Below are 25,598 nucleotides of genomic sequence, written 5' to 3' on the forward strand. Positions count from 1 at the left end.
CTCCCTAATTTACATTACTAGCTATCTGTTTGTCCATTCTCTTGAAAGGATCATATATTCCCACAGCCAACCACAGTGCTTTATACCAAACAGGTAGCCAAAGCAAGTTTGCAAGCACTTTGCCCCATCTCTCATCTGCTCCTTACATGGGAGGCAGGGATTTCAGAGATTAGAAAAACTGAGGTTATGTGTCTTGTCTAGAGTTATCAGCATCCTTGGAGCAAATGATTAATCAAAACATCTTGAGAAAAAACTGTAACTCTTATCATACCAACTAGACTAGATGTTATGAGGAAGTAAGCTCTGGAGCAATATCTGAATCAAGTTAGGAAGACAAATTTGTGAAATCAAGATTCCTACTAAGTACGAGGGAAAAAATTACAAATGAAGTAAAAAGTAGGGTAAGATGTCTAGTTATTGTTAGGACAAGGTCCCTTAAAATGCATAATCATTTGAAGCTTAAATAAAAGACTGGAAATCCAAAAAACAGTTTCAGAAGTGATAAGGCAATCACTGAAGTGATTAAAAGAAAAAATTTTTGTGGAATGTGCTGGTCTCACTGCAAACTACATGTAACATCAATGCAAGCTGGTTAGGGTGAAAAAGGAAACTTAAACATGGTCCCTTAAACCAAAGAAAATGCCACCCAAACTATTGGTTGTAAATGTTTCTAATAATAAGCTGACTTTATCATGAAATTAATTTCACTGGTAGGTTTATAACTTAGTCACATCACACTTTAAAATAGTCTAGGATATCAAAAACAAAAAATATCTTGTATACTGTTGTCTAAAGGTATTTACACAAATGGTAAAATTCTGTGTGCAGTTTGTTCAGCTACTTAAGATGTAGATCTTTGATCTTTTGTCTCATTTAACATCCATAATTACTATAGGCAGAAGCTGTTTTCCATTTCAGGAACCTTTAAAATTTATTAAATTATTGTTCAGTTATCCAGGGTAGAAGTTATTATTTATTTATGATCTAAAAAGAAAAACCACTCAGATCTCCTGACTCTTTTAACCATGGAGCCACTTGATTTTTTTTTTTTTTCCACTTGACGTCTTTTTTAGAGAGATCTAAATATGAGTGATTCGGGAAAAGATTATGAGCACCTCAGAAGCAGCAGTAGGGAAGGCAGCATACTCCTCCCAATGCTGAAAGCTTCTGGTATAAGCCATGCAAACCCACTTACTGGGAATGTGGTGGGGAAAAAAAAAGTCTGACATGTGCCTGGTCTGGGAAGCTTTCACAGGACAAGTTAACATTTGTACTATGTCTGAAAACATGAAGACTATTTCCAGATCAGAAAGACAACAACGTCCTCTGGAGTACTGTGGGACAGGATGAGTCACCTAGATCCCATGGTGAGTGAGGCTGGAAAAGAGGAGTCCAGTTTGAACGAGATTACCGTACCAGTGGCACAGTAGGCTCAACTAAGGCATTTGTGACAAGGACAAGATAGGACCAGGTTCCCTTTAGAAACAGAACCAGGACAACAGCAAGGAGAGCAGATCAAAGGAAGGAGCATTCGCAGAGAGGCCAGATAAAAAATTATCTCAATAATCAAGGCTAAAAATGACAAGGCAGTAGGGATGGGAAGAAACATCTCTAATAATCTAGCAGGAAATACTGACGATTACTCCATCTAAGGTGAAGTCAGTCCTGGTACAGTTACAGGGAATACCAAGAATGGCGAAAAAGAACAAACTGAAACTCATGGAAATGAAACACATGCTACAGAACAAGAAAAAAGATGCATAAAAACATATAACATGATCTCATTTAAATGATAGTATACAGACACAGGGCGCATGGAAGCAGGCCTAAACAGCTGACAACATAGTGTTACTGGTGATTCCTCTGGGAAGAACATAAGGACTTCATATTCTCTATGCACTTTCTAATCTTTTTAAAGAAGGCACCCATATATTACTGCATAATTTAAAGTAAACTCTAAACAAAAAATATATAGGAAGTATGGAAGAACCATGGATCAGCTTCTAGAAAACAGGAAATCCCAGGCTCCTCTAGAGCCATCCCTCTCTTTCACTATACCTGTACAGGTATCAGGGACTTGGTCACCCCTCACCATGATGGAAGGAGGATCTCCCACATCAAGCATCAGTGGAGGAGCTGCCATATGGCTGCTCCCATATGGGAGGAATCCCAGGGGCTCATCCCTTCTTCTCTGTCTCGTATGTCTTTTTGCCTCTATTAGATGCCAAATTCAAATGGCCTGAAGCTAAGCTGAAGGCCTGACAACAGGCTGTGAGTTGGCCTTTTAGGCTAACTCAGGTCAGATAACGGATGTCTCTGTGGGGTCTAGCCTAAAAAGTTCTACATTTCCCTTCGGGGCTATCAGCAACTACCAGCTGGCAATAAAGTATCAAGCTACCAGCTTGGCCTTACTTTGTTCTATGTGCACACACACATATGCCCACTAAGGGGAGGATTTGGCAAGGGATGAATGACAGGCCAGAGCAGGATTCTAGTATGCTTGGGTTCCCTGGACAAATATCATAATCCCATCTGCCTTTCATTCTTTAATACTCCTTTTTGATATAACTAACATCAAAATTGGCTAAATATTTTGGCTTAGGTGATTGTGGTAGTGATGTCATTTAGATGTAATCACTGGAATCATTTACACCAGAAAGCCATTGATTGGTCTTTTTTTTAAATCACATCCTTTAATTTTTAGAAAATTTAACTATGGTAAAAAACATAAAATTTACCATCTTAACTATGGACAGAGTTACATAGTGTTAAGAATATTCATATTGTTATAAAACCAATCTCCAGAATTTTTCCATCTTGTAAAACTGAAACTCTGTATTCATTAAAAGACTCCCCATTTCTCTCTCCCCCTGACCCCTGGCAACCATGATTCTACTCTCAGTTTGTATCAAGTTGATTCCTCCAGGCACCTCATGTTAAGTAGAATCCTATACTATCTGCCCTCTTCTGACTGGCTTATTTCACTCAATGTGAAGTCTTCCAGGTCCATCCATGTTGTAGCATGTGTTGTAACATGTGTAGAATTTCCTTCCCTTTTACTGACTGGCTACTCACATAAACCAGGACCAAAGTATTAGTACTTAAAACGTGCTCCTAAAAGGAATAACGTGTGCCTTACAGACCTGATCTAATGTTAGTACAATTCCATGCTGCCATCGCTGAGCCTGGCAACCTCCACTGGAACTGTAGCAGCAGTCTCCCCTAAGACTCTAGAGACCTAATCCTGATGCTAATAGGATACATGACATGGAGGAATCCTTTCCTCCACACTTTGTACTTGTGCTTCATCTGTAAAATACCACTAACCAGAAGATCTCTAAAACTAGACAAATGGGTTTTTCCATTGACTCAGCCTCCAAGGTCAGGTTTTAAGAGCTGATTCAGGGAAGTATCACTATGCATGTAACATCACCTCAAGGATATTTCCTGGGCTTAGAAGCTTAAGAATACCGTTGTAGGAGGAACAGATGCAGGAGAGCCAAAGAGAGAGCTTCCGCTATCAGCGTCGTCTTCAAAGAGAAGTGACACTCTCTGGGTCTTCTTTTGGCTATACAATCAAACAAAAGATCAAATTAAAGGCAAACGTGACTTAAAAATATATACAATATTCCCTCTAGGCTATACTTCAAAGAACCCACCTACCACCAAACAGCCAAGCCATCTGCTGACCTTATATAGTTAAAAGCAAACCAGAAAAACCTTTGAAATAGGTGCAATTTGTGCCAAGCAAATCATCAGCCTTTGTCCCTCCATCCTCATATAGGAGAGTTTGGGGGCCTTCTCATCTTGTTCCTTTGACTCACTGTAGGTGCACTATGTTAGCTTTGCGAAGGATTTAAAAGCATGTTTTGGGATGCTTGGAGGAGAGGTGGGTTTGGAGTAAAAATCCTATAAAGATCTGAGTTGGGCAGCCCCGGTGGCGCAGCGGTTTAGCGCCGCCTGCAGCCCAGGGTGTGATCCTGGAGACCCGGGATCGAGTCCCACGTCAGGCTCTCTGTCTGGTGCCTGCTTCTCCCTCTGCCTGTGTCTCTGCCTCTCTCTCTCTCTCTCTCTGTCTCTATGAATAAATAAAATAAAATCTTTAAAAAAAAAAAAAAAAGATCTGAGTTACTACATTTTTATAGCAACTGTTAGTATCTAGAATTCTCCAAAAAGTACAGAAACTAAGGATCTCTAACATTTGTTTTCAATAAAGAATATACTGGGGGGTGCCTGGCTGGCTAAGTTGATAGAGAATGCAACTCTTGATCCCAGGGTCATGAGTTCAAGCCCCATGTTGCATGTAGAGCCAACTCGGGGGGGAAAAAAAAACACAAAAAACAGTGTGAAGTTAAAATATAAAGAGAGAGAGAATATACTAGGTGCTTTCCCACAGGTCTCCTCATCACTTTCCTCTAGCCTATCTTCACCTGCCTCCTCACCTAGGATTCTGCCCTGGCCCCTGCAGAGAAGGTGGCCAATAAACATCTGCTAGAGCAAATACTGATCAGGACTTTTAAGGGACAGGAATATGAAAGTGGAGAGCCACGTGGAGGTTTAGCACCACACATGGGGAAGCCAGAACAGAAAGCGTTCTAACTACTGAAAGGTCAAGTTCCAGTTTTTACTATATGATAAGGAGTCATCCAAGTAGCACACTACAGAATTACCAAAGTAACAAAAACTTTAAATTCAATCTTAGCTAGGTAAAAATCAGAGTAACACGTCATTTCAATAAATTGTTCACCATATATAACTACTTACATTAGAACATAATACATACACAAGTATATGTATCATAATCTTTTCGTAAAATTAATTACTAGCAAGACACAATATATGTAGCTTATTCATTAGTTTAAAACTGACTCCTGCTTATCTCTTAAAAAAAAAAAAGAAAAGAAAACCAAACCTAAGGATCACAGACTAGAGAACTGACCAAATGGTTGAGTGTACTTAATTAGACATATACAATTAAGAATGGTTATACATTAAGACTATACCTTAAAAAATAAATAAAAAATAAAAAATAAATTTTTTAAAGACTATACCTTAAAGAAGTTATAAAAGCAAAAAGGCAATTTGTAATGACATAGTAAGGTGGTATCTAATATGCCTTTATGCATATATACCTAATTAAAATTTACACAAATTATAGAGTCCCAAGGTGGCTCAGTTGGTTAAGCATCTGTCTTCAGCTCAGGTCATGATTTCAGGGTCCTGGAATCAAGTCCTATGTCAGACTCCCCACTCAGCGGGGAGTCTATGTCTCCCTCTCTCTCTGCCCCTCCTCCTTGCCAGTGTGCTCTCTCTCAAATAAATAAAATTTTAAAAAAATTTTAATAAAATTTCTACAAATTATAACCAAAATACTTGACTACCAAGTGATGAGTAACCATAAGGAACTAACAACTCTCTGATTCTAACTCTCTGTAAGTCCCTCGACTTCCCCTGGAGCTTTCCAGCGCTGCCCGGTCAGGGAAATACAAATCAAAACCACAATGAGATACCACCTCACACCAGTGAGAATGGGGAAAATTAACAAGACAGCAAACCACAAATGTTGAAGAGGATGTGGAGAAAGGAGAACCCTCTTGCACTGTTGGTGGGAATGTGAACTGGTGCAGCCACTCTGGAAAACTGTGTGGAGGTTCCTCAAAGAGTTAAAAACAGAACTGCCCTACAACCCAGCAATTGCACTGCTGGGGATTTACCCCAAAGATACAGATGTAGTGAAACACCGGAACACCTGCACCCCAGTGTTTATAGCAGCAATGTCCACAATAGCCAAACCATGTACGGAGCCTCGGGTCCATCGAAAGATGAATGGATAAAGAAGATGTGGTCTATGTATACAATGGAATATTCCTCAGCCATTAGAAATGACAAATACCCACCGTTTGCTTCAACATGGATGGAACTGGAGAGTATTATGCTGAGTGAAATAACTCAATCAGAGAAGGACAAACATTCTATGTCTCATTCATTTGGGGAACATAAAAATTAGTGAAAGAGAATAAAGGGGAAAGGAGAGAAAATGAGTGAAAATATCAGTGAGGGTGACAGAACACAAGAGATACCTAACTCTGGGAAATGAACGAGGGGTAGTGAGTGGAAAGGGAGGTGGGCGGGGGGTTGGGGTGACTGGGTGATGGCACTGAGGGGGGCACTTGGCGGGAAGAGCACTGGGTGTTATGCTATATGTTGACAAAATGAACTCCAATTAAAAAAAAAAAAAAAAAAAAACTCTATCAGATGCCAAAAGAATACCAGAAACCTCATTAAATAGCTACAGCAGAACATCTTATGCATGATTTTCTGAACAAGTTATTTCTAAAAACAAAACAAAACACCAAACCAACCCACAAAAAATATGTGATGACAGATTCTGAACAGGACTACAACAAAAAACAAAAGGGTCCTAACCTTGGCCCTCATTCCACACACTGAGCAGCTGCTGGTTAAATTTAGGCCTCCTAGGGCATCTGGGAAGCCTGCTTCTTTCTCCCTCTGCCTGTGTCTCTGTCTCTCTGTGTTTCTCATGAATAAACAAAATCTTAAAATTAACTGATTAACTAATTAATTTGGGTTTCCTTGTGGAGCTCTGTCCTCAGAAGAAAAATGCTGCTCAGTCAACTAAGGTATTTCTCACCATAAATAACAAGTTACATTTTTTGACTTGAAAGGTACAGACATCAGCAAGCATAAAGATAAACACAGAGCCTATGGCCTAAACCAGGACACTTCATTTTTTTTTTAAAGATTTTATTTATTTATTCATGAGAGACACATAGAGGCAGAGACATAGGCAAAAGGATAAGCAGGCTCCATGCAGGGAGCCTCATGCAGGACTTGATCCCGGGACCCCAGAATCATGCCCTGAGCTGAAGGCAGACGCCCACCCACTGAGCCACCCAGGCGTCCCAAAACCAGGACACTTCTGAGAGTGACAGAGAAATTAATAGTCATGCTAGAATGATAGGTACAAAGCAAGACTGTGCAGGTATGTCAGGACACTTGAGTGCCCTGCTCACAAGGCAGCATTTCACAACTTTGTTAGAGTCATAGAGCTTCTTTCTTTAGAATGGTTTTGAGATACAATTTACACACCATAAAATTTACTCTTTACAATATAATACACAAATCACTGGTTTTTAGTATAGCTGGAATTGTGCAACTATCACTATGATCTAATTTCCCAGTATTGGGCAACCCCAGTGGTTTAGCAGTTTAGCGCCACCTTCAGCCCGGGGCCTGATCCTGGAGACCCCGGATCCAGTCCCATGTCTGGCTCCCTGCATGGAGCCTGCTTCTCCCTCTGCCTGTGTCTCTGCCTCTCATGAATAAATAAAGAAAATCTTTAAAAATAATAATAATAATTTCTCACTATTTCCATCAACTCAGAACGAACCCCCATGCCTGTTAAAAGTCTCTCCCAATTTTCCTGGCTCCTCAGCCCCAGGCAAACACTAATTTACTTTCTGTCTCTACAGATATATCTGTTCTGGACATTATATGGAACCATACATGTGGTCCTCTGTGACTGGCTGCTTTTTTTTTTTTTTTTTTTTTTTTATTTATGATAGTCACACAGAGAGAGAGAGAGAGGCAGAGACACAGGCAGAGGGAGAAGCAGGCTCCATGCACCGGGAGCCCGATGTGGGATTCGATTCCGAGTCTCCAGGATCGCGCCCTGGGCCAAAGGCAGGCGCCAAACCGCTGAGCCACCCAGGGATCCCGACTGGCTGCTTTCGATTAACAAAAATACTTAAGGTTCATCCATGTTGTAGCACGTATCAATATTTTATTCCTTCTTATTGTTAAGAGTCCATCGTATGGAGATAACACATTTTTTTAATCCTGTCATCAGTTGATGGGATGTTTGGCTTGTTTCCATTTTTGGCTACTATGAATAATGCTGCAAAGAACATCATACACAAGTTTTGGGGTAGACCTATTTTTCATTCCTCTTGAGCATCTACCTAAGAGTGAAATTAAATCATATAGTAACTCCACATTTAACTTTTTAAGGAACTGCTGATTTCCAAAGTGGCACTATTTTACATTGTCACCACTGTGTAAGGGCTCCAATTCTTCCACATGCTCTCCTACACTTGCTATTGTCTGTAAAAGCAGCATGTTTACACCACTAACACCGCTCATGTTCAGTCTACAAAATGTCCTCAACTTTAGTCCAAGTATTCATGTGGAGGACCACCCAGATCAGCAAGTGTGACACAGCACTACCCTGCAGAGAACCATCCTTCTAATAGGATATTTTCAATGCTGAGTATATTTCCATTCACATGCAAAATTTAACTCAGACCAAACTTTATATTCTATAGGGTATCCCAGAAGAAAAACAAAAACAAAAGACAACAAACTGCACTTAAATCCCTAGCAAACAAAAATAATATTTAGGGGTTAAAAAAATAATAAGTAGAAGAAATTAGGTAAATCCACTAAGAAAAACATTAACCAGTATGGTGGGGGGGAAATATCTTACAAGTGAAAATCAAAGATGTTCTCCCTTGTATGACTATAATGAATGATTATCATGTCACCCCAAGTAACTGACATCCTGCAAATCAAATACATTTACTTGTTAACACAGACACTGGTTAAAGGATTTCTTACAATGACTATCTCACCTATCCTTTGCAACAGCAAACAGATCATCTTCATCATCCTCCTCAAAGAGGCTGGTCTTTTTGAGAGCCTTGGCATCCTGTTCCTGAGTGGTGCCAGAGTCCTTATGTTTAGACCTGTTATCAGACGCGGAGTTCCTCTGTGAATCAGTAATATTCCACTGGTCCTTAAAATATAAAACACACATTAAAATCCAGTGGCAATTCAGACCAAGGAACCTGGAAGTAAAATGAAATTTATACTCATTAAACTATATTTAAACTAAGTATTTTTTTAATAATAAATTTATTTTCTATTGGTGTTCAATTTGCCAACATACAGAATAACACCCAGTGCTCATCCCATCAAGTGCCCCCCTCATTGCCCGTCACTCATTCACCCCCACCCCCCCGCCCTCCTCCCCTTCCACCACCCCTAGTTCGTTTCCCAGAGTTAGGAGTCTTCATGTTCTGTCTCCCTTTCTGATATTTCCTACCCATTTCTTCTCCCTTCCCTTCTATTCTCTTTCACTATTATTTATATTATTAAACTAAGTGCATCATTCTTGAAAATGTTCATTTCTGGGACTTTTCTTTGAACTCAAATTTAGACAGCTAAGTTCTTTGACCTCACAGACCTTCTGCCCTCCTCCATCACATTATGTTTCTCTCCCCTCTATGGTTCTGTTTTGGGTTAGGACAAGGGAAATTGTCTAGCTTAGCAGATTCAAACTTATTTATGGAGGAGAATGAGAAGAAAAAGGAATGTCAAAAAAGAAAATCAGTAACACTCAACTTTGGAGGAAAATGATATTTTAACGATCCTAAAACAGGCTGGAAAAATGTATAAAAAGCTCAAGCAATGTACATATAAACAAAACACAATGAAAGCTGCTAGTGACCCTTTTACCACAAAAGTCTGAATCTGACCTTTGGAAAGCATTTAAGGGAACCCCACCTGGCTATACTCTCACTTCTTCAAATATAGGAATTCCTCATACACTTATACACTAGAAGTGTAATTTATAGTTACACTTCCTTAAGTGGTCCTTTGGTCTCTAGAGACTAGTTTCACAAATCACAGTGAGGTCCATAAGCAGTACATATTATGATACAGAATTCTGGTTCTACCCCAGACTTTCTAAATCAGAGCCTACATTCATAACAGGATGCCCAGGTGATTTCTTCACATGTCGTGGTTTGGGAAGTGCTCCTCTAGTGTAGTGAGACAATCCCAGGAAACCTTTAGGAAATTCCAGGGACAAGCCATACACCAAACCACTTAATGGAAAATCTACAGCAGAATTAAGTAAAAGTACTCTTTAAAGTTTTCCAGGTGATTCCAATGGGTAGCCAAGGTTGAGAGTCACTGGTCTAGAATCCTAGTTATCTTTATTCAGCCTGTGCTGTTGTTCCCAACTTTAGCTAATATGATTGACCCTTGAACAACACGACTTTGAACTGCATATGGATTTTTTCAATAAATATATGTACAGTACTATAAAGGTATTATCCCTTCCTTATGATCTTAACATTTTCTTTTCTTTAACTTGCTTTATTGTAAGAATACAGTGCATAATACAGGTAACGTATTAGAATACAGTGCATAATACATGTAACCTATAAAATATGTGTTAAAAACTGTTTATGTTATTGGTAAGGCTTCCAGTCAACAGTAGGCTATTGATAGTTTTTGGAGAGTCTGAAGTTATACGTCAATTTTCAACTACAGGGACTCCTGGGTGGCTCAGTAACTGAGCACCTGCCTTAGGCTCCGGTCATGATCCCAGAGTCCTGGGATCAAGTCCCGTATCAGGTTCTCACAGGGAGCCTGCTTCTCCCTCTGCCTATGTCTCTGTCTCTCTCTCTCTCTGCGTCTCTTATGAATAAATAAATTAAAGTAAAATCTTTAAAATTTTCAACTACACAGGAGGTCAGTGCCTCTAATTCCCACACTGTCAAAAAAGTCAACTGTATTTTTATTTTCCCTGAACCACTATAATACTGTGCAGGAAATATTCCACAGATCGTTGGCCATTATTACAGCAAGAACAACCACTAACAATGCTAGAATAAAAAAAAAAAAAAAAGGACAATCCATCAACTCGGATGTTTGAGTAGGAAAAAGCAAATTGTATTGTATCATAAGTTGCTTCCAACAAAAAAATTAATATGTCTATAATTTCTCTATCCATATCATACCTTCATAACTTGCCTACAATGTTAAAATAAAGAAAAGCAATTACTACAATGCAGGAAGGTTTTTAATGCTCAGGGTTTGTAATGTTATATTTAAGGTCTTTTTCTGTACAGCTAAATCAGCAGCTAAGCCATATTCACTACTGGCTTTGCTAATTTGTATCTAGATAGTAAATAGAAATATTATTAAAACTCATTAAAAAACAAACAAACAGGGGGCACCTGGGTGGCTTAGTCAGTTAAGTATCTGCCTTTGGCTCAGGTCATAATCTCATCAAGCCCTGCATTGGGCTCCCTGCTCAGTAGTGAGTCGTTATCTCTCCCCCTACACCTCTCCCTGCTCATGATTGTGCATGTGCACATGCGTGCTCTCTTTCTCTTTTATTTTTTTTAGTATTTTATTTATTTATTCATGAAAGATACTGAGAGAGAGAGAGAGAGAAAGAGAGAGAGAGAGAGAGGCAGAGACACAGGCAGAGGGAGAAGCAGGCTCTATGCAGGGAGCCTGATGCGGAACTCAATCCCAGGACTCCAGGATCATGCCCTGGGCCGAAGGCAGGTGCTAAACTCTGAGCCACCTGGGCTGCCCTCTCTTTCTCTTTTAAAAAAGAAAAAAGACTCATTAGAAAGGGAGTTAAGGGGCAGCCCCGGTGGCCCAGTGGTTTAGCACCGCCTTCGGTCCAGGGCGTGATCCTGGAGACCTGGAATCGAGTCCCATGTCAGGCTCCCTGAATGGAACCTGCTTCTCCCTCTACCTATGTCTCTGACTCTCTCTCTGTATCTGTCATGAATAAATAAATAAAATTTTTAAAAAAAGGGGGGGAGAGTTAAACTTGCATAGGCTATTCCTACCATGTATAGCTATACTTCTTTATTAATTAAATGTAATGATCATTTAACAATATAAAACCTAACTCATTTGTATTAGCATATAATTTGAGGGGCATACTTAGTTTGTTCTCAACTGTTCTGAAAACATTAATCTTTAAGTTAATATACTATACTAAATATCTTTCTTCCAGAGAAAAAAGAGACAATTTCATGAAAACAGTCTTTTGTGACTAAACAGTGGACAGAAAACAGGTAGGAAAAGAAAATGTTTGGGATAGCCATAACTCCTCAATCCCATCAAACCACCTCCTGCTCTTCTCTAGGGGAGGCTTTCAACCCACCTCCTCATCACTGCTGAACAGCAAGGCAGATGCTTTCTTCCTGGAAGGCTCAGATGGTTTAGCTTTCTCTTGGCTCTGAGTTAGAAGAAATGATGACTGCTTCTTAGCAGTTGTTGCCCCAAAAAGATTATCCTGGGAAAACAAATGGCAGAAGAGTATGACAACTTCATACACATAAAACAAAAAACAAGACAATTTTCCATGTCAAACTGTTAAAGAGTAAGTCTCTGGTCAAGGACAGAATATATACAAGAGGGAAAAAAAAAAAATCACAAAATGCCAGTAATCCCACTTCTCTCTTATGTATAATCCTAAAGCAACAGTATGTAATCTTCTCTAACTGTATTCTCCACTCACAGAAGGTAAACAGACCACATGGAACTCAAAGGCAAAGTCCTGGGAGTGAGCAGGAGGAGGGTAACTTAAGGACCAAGTCACAGAAAAGGAGGAAACCTGGCCCCACTCAGGCCTGCTGTGGGTGGACCCTTGTCTTCATCACAGAGAGCAGTCCAGCTTGTGTGGCAGCCAACAATTCACACACCTTTCTATAAATTAGAAACCAGAGGACTGGTTTAACAGAAATTGGGAGTTTTCTCCACTCTTTCACACTTAAAAAGACACACACTGGGATAGAGCAAAGGCATGTTTCTGGTTAATTTTAGAAAGATAATATGAACATAAAAAACAGTTTACAAAATAAAATCAATGGCCTCCTAAAAAGCCGATTCTCATAGGTTCAAAGACATTTGTTGATTTTTATTATAGTCAAACATTCCAAAAGTTACTATTAAAGTATTTTCTTTAAGGTAATAGAAACAAATTTATCAGAAAGCCTGAACCCGAGTTAGACAGAAAAACACTCTTAACAAAATACTACAGCAGATGAATAGTCCTGAAATGTAAAAATTCGATAAAGGGAGCCCTCAAGCAGAGTGTGGGAAGGTAGGAAAGGCCATGAGAAAAATGAACTGGCATTTATAAAGACTCTAATGACAAGAATAAATATTTCCTATGCACTTACTATGTGCCAGACACAGTGCCAAGAGCTGTACATGAGTTGTTTCAGCTGCCAAAATGACTCTATATACTATTAAGCCATATAAGATTTGAAATTTTTTAACTCTTTTTAACTCCACACAGTTTTCCAGAATGGCTGTACCAGTTCACATTCCCACCAACAGTGCAAGAGGGTTCCCCTTTCTCCACATCCTCTCCAACATTTGTTGTTTCCTGCCTTGTTAATTGTCACCATTCTCACTGGTGTGAGGTGGTATCTCATTGTGGTTTTGATGTGTATTTCCCTGATGGCCAATGATGCGGAGCATTTTCTCATGTGCGTGTTGGCCATGTCTATGTCTTCCTCTGTGAGATTTCTGTTCATGTCTTCTGCCCATTTCATGATTGGATTGTTTGTTTCTTTGCTGTTGAGTTTAAGAAGTTCTTTATAGATCTTGGATACTTTATAGATCTTAGCCCTTTATCTAAAAATAGAACTGTCCTACAACCCAGCAATTGCACTGCTGGGGATTTACCCCAAACATACAGATGCAGTGAAATGCCGGAACACCTGCACCCCAATGTGTCTAGCAGCAATGTCCACAATAGCCAAACTGTGGAAGGAGCCTCGGTGTCCACCGAAAGATGAATGGATAAAGAAGCTGTGGTATATGTATACAATGGAATATTACTCAGCCATTAGAAACGACAAATACCCACCATTTGCTTCGATGTGGATGGAACTGGAGGGTATTATGCTGAGTGAAATAAGTCAATTGGAGAAGGACAAACATTATATGGTCTCATTCATTTGGGGAATATAAAAAATATTGAAAGGGTATAAAAGGGAAAGGAGAGAAAAAGAGAAAATGAGTGGGAAATATCAGAGAGGATGACAGAACATGAGAGACACCTAACTCTGGGAAATTAACAAGGGGTAGTGGAAGGGGAGGTGGGCGGGGAGTTGGGGTGACTGGGTGACACGCACTGAGGGGGGCACTTGATGGGATGAGCACTGGGTATTATGCTATATGTTGGCAAATTGAACTCTAATAAAAAAAAAATTAAAAAAAAAATATTTGAAAGTTTAAGTTATTTGCCCAAGGTCCTGATCTGCAAGTGAATGCAGGGTCTGGTGCCAAAGCCCATGAGGTTGGCCACTGCAGAGTAGTGCACAAGAAGGAAGGTTTAGTTTGTCTTCCCTCTTATTGCCTTCCCCCACCTTGCTCTCTAATCCTTGGTAGAAAAGAAAAACAAGGTAAGGACATGGCTGTTGTTGTCTCTTTATTTACACTTTATCCAAGACATTCTCGTCAGTCATTGGGTATAACAAAGATCCATCCCCTGAAAAGTGTTTCTTAAAGGCAGATTTTTAAAATGAAATCTGCAAAGCCTTCCATAACAGCTGGGTCAAGAATTTAATGTCCCTGGGGTGCCTGGGTGACTCAGTCGGTTAAGCATCTGCCTTTGGCTCAGGTCATGATCCTGGGGTCCTGGGATCGACCCCACATCGGGCTCCCTGCTCAGGAGGGAGTCTGTTTCTCCCTCTCCTTCTGCACAACCCCCAGCTCGTGTACACTCACTCTGTCTCTCCCTCTCTCTCATCTTCTCTCAAATAAAGAAAATATTTAAAATAATAATAATCTAATGTCCTGCCTATTGTACAGCTAGGAGTCAAAGGAGTCACTGAGAGAGAAAAACTAAAATATTTTTGTTATGTAAACCTCAGATGGTTGGACTGCCTCCCTATGACCTTGTATCACTGTATGAGCCTCCACCTATAAAGCTACACCAGCAATGGTTTTCAACTCTTCAAAAACTTATTTATCTTACATTGCAATAAGTGTTTACCTCTTCATCATCATCATCAAAAAGCGAGACCGACGTGGGGAGTTTGCTAGGCAGCAGAGATGCATCTTTTGACTTACTCACATTTTGAGAAGAAAACAAATCCTGTTGGATCAAGATTAAAGTTCCTGGTTAACAAGACAGATCAGCTTTTAAAGTGCCAGTTAAATATAAAACATTGAAGACTATGACATGATGGTTGCATGAGTCTGGGTCTCTTTGTGAGAGGGAAGCTGGCTGAGACCATGTGTCAGTTTGTCCTAGTGGGTGCAGTACGGATGCCCACATGTAAGAAGAGGCCCACGTGGAACTCCAAGAGGCTTCACTGGAACTCTGAGGTTTCTAAACTCCCAAGTGGAAAACAATTTCCAATCAATCTCTTATTGTGCTAGAAAAGTAAAATGACTTCTTTGTCCAAAGAATCAGAGAGATTAAAAAGATCCAATAGTGGCCAGCCCCGGTGGCTCAGCGGTTTAGCGCCACCTCCTTCAGCCCAGGGCCTGATCCTGGAGACCCAGGATCGAGTCCCACGTTGGGCTCCCTGCATGGATCCTGCTTCTCCCTCTGCCTGTGTCTCTGCCTCCTTCTCTCTCTCTGTATCTCTCATTAATAAATAAAATTAAAAAAAAAAGATCCAATAATGGAAGAGGACACTAGATTCCCAATTACTGCACTATGTTTTATTTACTACTTTAATTATATTTATCTACTTGAATTATAGCTAAGAGTATTCTACTTGAACTATAGCTAAGAGTTGTTAGCAAAAAATCTGGTAGACTCTGAAGAAACTCAAAATGTGACAGTGTCAGCCTATGATGCAAATTGAGCTACATGAACCAGAAACATAAAATTGGGACACCTATCCCCTTAGGACAGAAACATCAATAGCCAAGGGCCAGACAATTGAATAGGACAAGAACATAGTTTCTGAGACCTCTCTAGAGAATTTCTTTTTATTATGGCATCAATGCCTACTCTCAAACATAGACCTAATGAATTCCTTAACTGCGAAGAGGTTTCCTCCGCCCAGTGGATTCGCCTGGGCTCCATGGAGTCCCACAGGTCTTCTGAGGTAAAGAGGCCACAAAGGGGGAACCACAGGCTCCCATGCCTCTCCTGAATTTTACACATTGCCAAGATTTCACTCTTATACTTTTCCTTGTCTAAGCACCCCAACAATTATCTGATAAAAACACTCTATGACAATGCACACAGGACAAAGTCTTTTGTAGTAGCTGTGAAACCTGTCTGCAAATTGTTATACACTCCTATCATCAAGAACTAGAGTCTGCATCCCCACCCTGGAATGCAGGCCTTTGTGATTGCCTCAACAACACTGACTTCCAAGGCTAGATTACAAAGGGCAAGATAGCCTCTGCACAGCTCTCTGGGGAATCTCACTTCGAAGCCCTGCGCCACCATATTAAGAACCCTCCTTCCCTGCAGGTGCTGGGAGACCACATAAAGATGGAGGGGTGCCCCTAGAGCCCCAGTTGTTTCAGTCTTTCCCACCCAGCCACCTTCAGACTGGAACGATACAAGAGACCCTAACTGACAAGTCCCTGGCTGAACCCAGTCCATTTATAGAACCATAAAAGAAATAAGAAATCCTACTGGTGTTTGAAGTTACTGAGTTTGAGAGGAATTTATTTCATAGTAATAAGGAACTGAAACACCTTTTAAGTCATTAAAATTGTTCACATTTGGTTTTTGCGTGTAGTCGACAACTATTATTGGCTTATCAAGTGCCACGCACTAGCCTAAGTGTGCAAGATATGAGGAGGAAATAAAACATCCTGTCCTGGGCAGCCTGGGTGGCTCAGTGGTTTAACGCCACCTTCGGCCCAGGTTGTGATCCTGGAGACCCGGGATCGAGTCCCACATTGGGCTCCCTGCATGGAGCCTGCTTCTCCCTCTGCCTGTGTCTCTGCCTCTCTCTCACTCTGTATCTATCATGAATAAATAAAATCTTTAAAAAAATTTAAAAAAAATAAAAAAATAAAAAAAAAAATAACACATCCTGTCCTCATGGAACTTACACTAGTTGGGATTGAGATAATGAACAAGTACACATGATATGTCACATGGCAACATACATGGTAGAGAAAAGAGCAGAAGAGAAGGCAAGGAATGCAGCGTGGTGTGTGCTAGCAGGTTCGCAATCATGCAAAGGATCATCAGGGGAGGCGTCAAAAAAACTGTAAAAAGTAAGGAAGCAAGGTATCCAGATTCTGGGAAGAGCACTCCTAGAAGGCTGGAGTCCGTGCAGGTGTGCTTGATGATAAGGAAGCTGGGAGCATGGGATGAGACCAGAGTGCGAGGCCCCACCATGCTGTGTTCATATTGTCAGGAGTTTGGCTTAACTGGAGTTTGGCTAATTCCTATCTTCTGTACACTAGCTGTCAATGAAATATAAGCCTCACAGGTTTTATTTACATCAGGAGCAATCACTCCACTTCCAAAGAGTTATATGTCCATCCTGGCTGTTAGTGTAAAGTAACCACAAAAGCTTAATCCAGAGTTCATAATTTCTTGAAGTTACAAGTAAATTTCTGCCATGTTCATATAATTTTCTGTGAAGGGGATTTATAATTGCCCATTATTCTCAGACAGGTCTCTGATCCCCTAAAGGCTCAGACTGAAATAAGTTCTAAAAGGACCTAGGCCTGTGAGAGATAAAGCAATGACAGTTCTGAGACAGGTGCTGTGGAAAGCACAATGGAAAGAGGTTTCCAGACAGGAGCCTTCAAGGACTGAGGCTGTCTGCAAGCACTGCCAGCCCATAAACTGTTACTGGTCACAAGATAAATGGCTATGCCAGAATACATATCACTCTGGCACTAAGCCTACTATCCAATGAGACTACTGAAAAAGGAAACTGTGTTGATTTCTGTTCTGGTACAAGTACCTCACTGCATTGTGGATCAACAAAGAGCCTTAAATTTGAGCATCCTGAAGAGGGTATTTTCTTCCCAAGAGATGCGCCAGATTAAAAACCAACAGTGAGAAATATTACTACACATACTGCTTTCTAAACACCAGGTGTTCCCAACACATTAATTTCAAAGAAAGAAATATTTAATAAAAGGTCTTCTACCTCTACTAATAAAACCTTGATTTAGAAATACTTTCTGTTGGGATACTGGGTGGCTCAGTGGTTGAGTGTCTGCCTTTGGCTTGGGTTGTGAACCCAGGGTCCGGGGATCAGCTTCCAGCAGGGAGCCTGCTTCTCCCTCTGCCTACGTCTCTGCCTCTCTCATGAATAAAATCTTAAAAAAAAAAAAAAAAAAAAAAAAAAGAAAGGAATACTTTCTGTTATATCCAAAGACTAACTCCCAGAACTAATAAAGAGAATTCCTTACCTCAGAGTCATCTTCGTCTGAAAATAAACCTTTTTGAGTCTTTGTTTCTGGCAAGAGCTTGGAATTTTTGCTGGAAGGAAGGGTAACCTTCATTGGAAAAAAATAAAAACAAAAAACTGAGAATTTAACAAATAAGATAACTATAAATGAGGGGGTTTATAAAATTTTTTAATTTTACTTGAATTCAATTAACATATAATGTATTGTTGGTTTCAGAGCTGGAGGTCAGTGATTTATCAGTATTACATAACACCCAGTGCTCAAACATTCATTTAGAAAATACACGGAGTCTCTGCTAGGATAAGCCACTAAGCCATGTGCCACGGAAATAAAGATGCTGTGGACCTTAAACATGTAAAGAGAATTAATGCAAAAGAAGAATCATGAGAGGGGCGCCTAGGCAGCTCAGTCAGTTAAGCATCTGCCTTCTGCTCAGGTCATGATCTCAGAGTCCTGGGATTGAGCCCTGCATCGGGCTCCCTGCTCAGTGGGGAATCTGTTTCTCCCTCTCCTTCTGCCTGCTGCTTCCCTTACTTGTGTGCTCTCTCCCTCTGTCAATAAATAAAATCTTAAAAAAGAATCATGAGAAAGAATTTTAAAACTGGCATAAGTTAGGAAAAAAGAAGCAATTCTTTGATAAAGTAAATTTCTCAGGACAAAGCCTGGACACAGGAAATGGTAGAATAGAAGCAAGGACTCTCCAGGCAGAGGGAACCTCATGAGAAGAGAAAAACAAGTTCAGCCAGAGGGCACATCTGGTGGATCAGAGTATTCAGTACACAAATGAGATATGCACAGTTGGAGCCAACACAGGAAGACCAGCTACCTGTAGGGTCGGCAGTGGGATGGTCAGGGTTTCACAGAAAGTATGTGCTTTAGAAAAGAGGATGGATCAGGGCACCTAGCTGGCTCAGTTGGAAGAGCATGCAACTCTTGATCTCAGGGTCATTTCAAGCCCCACAGTAGGTGTAGAAATTACTTAAATAAATAGGGGCTCCTGGGTGGCTCAATCAGTTAAGCATCCAACTTAATTTTGGCTCGGGTCATGAGCTCAGGGTCCTGGGATCAAGCCCGACATCGGTCTCCATGCCTAGTGGGACTCTGCTTGAGATCCTCTCTCTCCCTCTACCCCATCCCCACATGCAATCATGTGTATATACACACGTTTTATAAAATAAATTAATCTTTAAATAAATAAACTTTTAAAAAGAGAGAAAGAAAGAAGATGGATCAAGCTATGTAGGATACCAAGGAAAGGGACAACAGCCAGAAAAGCTTAAAGGCTGATGGGGATGCATCCTGCTGGCCAAATACAGGTTCATTTCAAACAAAAACAATAATACTAATGGTTTTAAATAGGTAGAACAGAGAATCCTATAGTGATAACTTAAAAAGCAGAAAAGAAAGAGAAGAGAAAGCTCTTGTGTTCCGATTAGAAGAATGTGAGCTAACAGAATAAACGAGAGAATTGGGAAAACATTCTTTGTACCCCTTAACACAATAACTGGTTCAGGAACAGGTCATCAATGGAGGTAAATACCACTAAGCAAGGCAAAATTCAACAATTGCTCAATCTAGGTGGCAGGTATTTGGGTGTTTACTGTATTCTTCTTTCACTTTGCTGTATGCTTGAAAGGAATCATCACTTTCCTCTGGGTTCCAGATGAATTAACAAGATGCCCCAAATCAATACATAACAAGGCTTAACTATGTTGTTTCCTTCCTGCTCACCTTTTTCTCTGCCTTTGCTTTATTTTCATCTGTTTGATTCACTGTGGCTTCTGGCAAAGCAGCTGCTTTTTCTTTGAACAGATCTCCTTCCTCATCATCAAAGATACTGGCAGTGGATTTGACTTTGTCATTAGAAAAGATACCACAGGACAAAATTATACTAAAGTCAAAACTCCCACCACTAAATTCATAAATTAAAAATTCTTCCCCCCTGAGGAATAGAAAAACAATACTATTTTTTGATTAGTTATGAAGCAGTATTAAGTGGACTACATTGGTATTTGTCAAAGAACACAAGAGTAGCTCAAATGAAACACAGGACCAGTGGATTAACTACCTGGCTTACACACTCATCCAAGCAGCAGAGTCCTGTGCTTTAGACTAGCTTGGACTGGCATCAAAGGTAAATAGAGACCTAAAGAAAAAAGATTATTTAAGAAGCAACCACCCTAGGAAATCTGAGAAGTGAGGGTTGGCTCTTCCTTTTAAAAAGTCAAACTACTGGGGTGCCTGGCTGGCTCAGTTAGTAGAACATGTGACTCTTGATCTCAGGGTCTTGAGTTCAAGCTCCACGTTAAGTGTAGAGATTACTTAAAAATAAAATATTTTTCAAAAAGTAATAAAGAGGGGCATCTGGGTGGCTCAGCGATTGAGTGTCTGCCTTTGGCACAGGCTGTGATCCTAGGGTCCTGGGATCGAATCCCAGATCAGGTTCCCTACAGGGAGCCTGCTTCTCCCTCTATCTATGTTTCTGCCTCTGTATCTCTCGTAAATAAATAAATAAAAATCTTAAAAAAAAAAAAAGTAATAAGTAAAAATTAGAAGTCAATCAACAGAGGCATATAAGAGGAAATACTGGGATTCCTGGGTGGCGCAGCAGTTTAGCGCCTGCCTTTGGCCCGGGGCGTGATCCTGGAGGCCCGGGATCGAGTCCCACGTTGGGATCCCGGTGCATGGAGCCTGCCTCTCCCTCTGCCTGTGTCTCTGCCTCTCTCTCTCTCTGTGACTATCATAAATTAATTAAATAAATAAATAAATAAATAAATAAATAAATAAATAAATAAATAAAAATACTGAAATCTCTCCCATAACTCCACCTGCCCACCCAAACAAGACAGCCATATGGAATAGTTTTTTTTTGGTTTTTTTTTTTTTTGGAATAGTTTAATACACATGTATCTAATTACCTCAAAGGATATACTCCCATACTCACTTTGGTGATTCACAAATAAGGCTATGAATGATAATATAATTCTAATAATATTTCTTATGATTTATGTTTTTCACCCAATGTACCTAGAGAATCTTTCTCATGTCAACATAGACCTCATTCTTTGTAACACTTCATCAAATTCCACTGAACAAGAGAGCAATAATTGACCCTACTGATGAGTACCAAGGTGGTTTCCAGCCTTTCATTACTACATGCACTGCTGTGCAGAATGAGGTGTGTGTCACGAAATAAGAACACTGACTTGTGAATGACCCAGAAGAGCAGCAGCTGTCAACTCATTTGTGATTCTATACCAGTTCTCAACAATACCCACTAGGTAAGAGGCCTACCAGGCCAAGAGAGGCACCACCACCTTTATTTACTGTCATTTTAGTCAGCCCAGATCTGAGTATTTTATGCATCCATTTGCACACTTTCTTGTTTTTGTTTTTTTAAAGATTTTATTTACTCATTCATGAGAGACAGAGAGAGAGAGAGAGACAGGCAGAGACACAGGCAGAGGGAGAAGCAGGCTCCATAGAAGGAGCCCGACATGGGACTCGATCCCGGGACACCAGGATCACGACCTGGGCCAAAGGCAGTGCGAAACCGCTCAGCCACCCACATTTGCACACTTTCTACACACTTTCTAAAGTACCCAGGTGATAACTTCCCTCAGGTTTCTGCCTCTATCCTTACTTCCACATCTATCACTGGAAGAGGCGCTAAGTTCACAGAATGTGCTTCTCACTGGATCCTGGTCCATCTACTATTTAGGAGGATGGGTCCTTGTCTCATGTTGCTGGAAACTGTTCACCTAGTAGTCTACCCTTCTTTTGTGGAAAAACACCAAGTTTTCCACAGACCAGCAATCTCTGCCCACCACGGAGCCTGTTAGAAATGCAGAATCACAAGCCTCACCTGACAAGAGTCCCACTAGAGTCATCTGCATATAAACAAACAACTAATTTAAGAAGAGTAACTTCATGAACATATGCGCTTAAATTTGAGAGAAGAAGAAAGGGGAGTACCCACGTAGCCAAGGGGCCAAAAATCCCCACCATATAAAAAAAAGGTCAAGGTTATGTGGGGCTTGGGCAGCCCCAGTGGCTTAGTGTCGCCATAGGCCCAGGGGGTGATACCGGAGACCTGGGATCAAGTCCCACGTCGGGCTCCTTGCATGGAGCCTGCTTCTCCCTCTGCCTTCTGTCTCTGCCTCTCTGTGTGTGTGTGTCTCTCATGAATAAATAAATAAAATCTTTATAAAAAAAAAAAAGGGTTATGTGGGCTTTCTGGCAGAGAGAAGAGAAGCTGGGAATTGAATAGCTAACATGGCATTCTGCTCATATAATTTACTAAGCTCTGCCAGAAGAAAGTAATTAAAACTTCCTCTGTAACTCCAAAGGTCACAACCAGAAATCTTCAGCAGGTATTAGAGGGGAAGATTTCAGATCTCCATAGGACAAATAATCCTAGTAGTTTCCAAAGCAGGAAAGGTTGGTTCAGAAAACAGACCTCTAAGGCACCGCAGACCTCTAAGGCACCACAACTACTGAAGCGGAGATAACACTCGACAGTAATGCTTGAGGAGGGATCTGTTACTGGAAGACAGAACCTGACAAAATTTATGTCCTTCACAGGTCAACATTCTCTCCCTGCCTCAATTCCCAGGAAAAGCTGAAATAGGTACCTGTTTTGGAAGGTTTGCTGCAAGATGCCGCAAAAAAGTCATCATCATCATCATCATCATCATCATCAAAGAGGCCAGAGGGTGCTGGAGGGTAAGAGCTTTTCCCTAGAGTGGGCTGCTCAGGCTTCTGGGGCTCCTTGGGCTTCTGGGGCTCCTTCAATGATGGAACAGAGGTGGTGCCAAACACATCAGTGTCCCCTGTGGGTGGACAGACAGGACAATCACAGCTGTGCCCCAGTGTGGGTAGGTTTCCTGACTCTACAGAACAAAAAAAAAAAAAAAAAGGACCACCCACCAAGAACATTTAGTTTCAGTTCATCCACAGAACACATTAACAGGACCCAATAATCTCCATCCTTCACTGCTATAGAACATCCCATAAGGAAGGAAGGAAGGAAGACAAAGAAGTCCACAGCCATTGATTTCTAAGAGAATATGAGTTAACAGCAGTAAATGAGCTATTCTTGCCCTTTGAAGCTCCTCCTACTCTCCAGCCAGCACTTAGATGACAACTGAAAAAAATGACAAAACAGTACTTATTTGGTCTTTAAAAAACAAACCCTAAGTCATGATACCTAAAAACAAAGAAACAGCTCCTGCTGGGATTTTCTTTCCAGGTTTGGAGGATGAAGACACTAAAAATGAGAAAGAATAACCATATCAGAAAAAAATGACCTTACTGAAATATGTATAACACAATACAGAGCTACTTGGAAACCTTTTAAAACTAATTTTTCCAGGGCGCCTGGGTGGCTCAGTCAGTCAAGCATCCATCTTCAGCTCAGGTTATGATCCCCAGGTCCTGGGATCCAGTCCCACACTAGGCTTCCTGCTCAGCAGGAATCCTGCTCCTCCCTCTCCTTCTTCCTCCTCCCACTGCTTGTGCTTTCTCTCTCTCAAATCAACAAATAAGGTTTTTTTTTAAAAAGCAACATATTTTTCCTAAAAGAGCCATTTTAAAACGCCTTAGCTTTAACTCAGTCTTCTCTACCCATAGCAGTTTTTTCTTGGTACTAATATAATCTAAGCTGCAGTTCCGATGGCCGATGACTCTGGGTCTGGTCAAACAACAGTGGGGTTGACTGAAGAGGCCAAGGAAGGGGTAAAGCACAAAAGTAAAACCAGAGGCAGAGCAAGCAGGGCTCCGTAACAGTTCTGGCTCTATGTATTCCAATTGGAGAACAAACAAGTAGTAAAGAAGAGCAAAAAAAAAAGTGAGATTATCGATGACAACAAAAATGAAGAGTCATAGTTAAGGAGGGAAACCAGCATCCGCTACTACCAAAAAGCAAGAGAGTGGAGACAGCAGGGCAGCAAGCCAGCCAATATCACTGCAAGCCGAGTTCTGATAACTGATGGCTCATGGACACCACTCACTTCAAATAACTAATCCCCAATTCTCAAGAGCTACCAGACACCTCATGGAATATAATTTGTTAAGATTTTTTTTTTCTTTTTTGTGTGTACTCCACATATGATTCTGATGCACACACACCAGACTATGGAATTACTGACCTCCAATTTAAATGCAGAATTCTACAAGTGTTTCTTTGAATTAAACATGATTAAATTAAAATATTCTCAACACAGCTACAGAGTACTATTCCTGTTCCTATAACCTAAGAAAGCGACAAAGCTGAGATGTAGGTTTACAATGGTACTTTTGCCTTTTCCAAGCCGTGAATGAGTGAAAAATGAGTGAAAAATGAGCTGCTCTTAACTAGATCAAGGTGAGCTAAACAGCTTCCTGCCTAACAAAAAAGCAAGGTGTGTGGAGACAACGTTAGGGCTTCCATCTCCTACTGAGAAGTAAACAGTTTCGGAAATGTGTTCAGGAACAAGAGGAGTCAGTCTCAAACTTACCTGCAGTAACTGAGGTTTGGGCTTCCCGATCTTGAGGGGCTTCTGTGAAGAGGTCACTCTGCTTGTAATAAAGTACAGGACATGACATTTCAAAAAAGCAGAGGAAAATGTAGCTGCATTTGATAATTTCTAAAAAAAGTACCTTATAAGTTTAAAAATACAGATTTATTTTTCTGCCAAAAAGTTAGTTCCAAAGTGAAAACTATGGCAAAACCAGACCCTTAAATAGTTTAGGTCTATTAAATACCAACATGGAAGAAGACAACAGGTAAGGTAAGAAATGACTGCCTGACCAAATTATTCACTGTAAATTACTCACATCCTCTCTCCACCTAACAAAGGGCATCAGGATACAGTATTTTCTCATTTTGTGATTCTTACTTCAAAATCTCCCAAAATATGAGAAAGTAGAAGCAACTTGCAAGTAAGAAGCCATTTTTCCCTACTAACTGTGGGCCCATGACACAACTATAGAGAGTTTCACTAACTACCACAGAACTCACCTCCTCATCCTCATCATCAAAAAGTCCTTTTCCTCCACTGAACAAGCCACCTCGAGAGCCAAATGGGGAGAAATCTTCATCTGTCAGCTTGGGGGGTGCAAATAAGTTGTCCTCTTCATCTAACAAACAGAAAGGGAATGTTTTGTAGGGAGAGTTAAAGAGGAGCTTAAAAATCAAATTTCTAGAGTTAGCCTTTACAACATATCCAAGACCGGCATGGAGAGTATCTAACTATATATAAGGAATACTTGAGTGCCGACAGTCTGAGGAATTTCAAATAAAATTCATTAAACTGTCCACTGAATCCCTTAAAAGGCTCTCTGGGATCCCACCATTAACTCTGTGTATGTCTGAAGCAAGGTGGATTTTCTAGGCGATCCCTCTCATCTAGATT

General features: G+C 40.5%; 1 protein-coding gene across 16 annotated transcripts in view; it reads right to left on the reverse strand.

Moving 5' to 3' along the window:
• Positions 1-25,598, reverse strand: part of WASHC2A (WASH complex subunit 2A) — a 55,381-nt gene that overhangs the window by 12,641 nt on the left and 17,142 nt on the right. For 7 of the 16 annotated variants that reach the window (XM_077878564.1, XM_077878574.1, XM_077878572.1 and 4 more), the window contains exons 12-22: positions 25,205-25,323; positions 24,702-24,762; positions 23,414-23,473; positions 22,839-23,036; positions 20,828-20,935; positions 19,936-20,057; positions 18,205-18,291; positions 14,846-14,947; positions 11,999-12,130; positions 8,652-8,815; positions 3,472-3,568 (exon numbers count right to left, since the gene is read on the reverse strand). In XM_077878564.1, the coding sequence (XP_077734690.1) occupies positions 3,472-3,568; positions 8,652-8,815; positions 11,999-12,130; positions 14,846-14,947; positions 18,205-18,291; positions 19,936-20,057; positions 20,828-20,935; positions 22,839-23,036; positions 23,414-23,473; positions 24,702-24,762; positions 25,205-25,323 (1,250 nt within the window). The remainder of the gene's footprint in view (positions 1-3,471; positions 3,569-8,651; positions 8,816-11,998; positions 12,131-14,845; positions 14,948-18,204; positions 18,292-19,935; positions 20,058-20,827; positions 20,936-22,838; positions 23,037-23,413; positions 23,474-24,701; positions 24,763-25,204; positions 25,324-25,598) is intronic. The other 9 variants (XM_077878577.1, XM_077878576.1, XM_077878575.1 and 6 more) reach the window with 6 other exon arrangements.

This window comes from Canis aureus, chromosome 29 (genome assembly GCF_053574225.1).
Source record: "Canis aureus isolate CA01 chromosome 29, VMU_Caureus_v.1.0, whole genome shotgun sequence".
Lineage (NCBI taxonomy): Eukaryota > Metazoa > Chordata > Mammalia > Carnivora > Canidae > Canis > Canis aureus.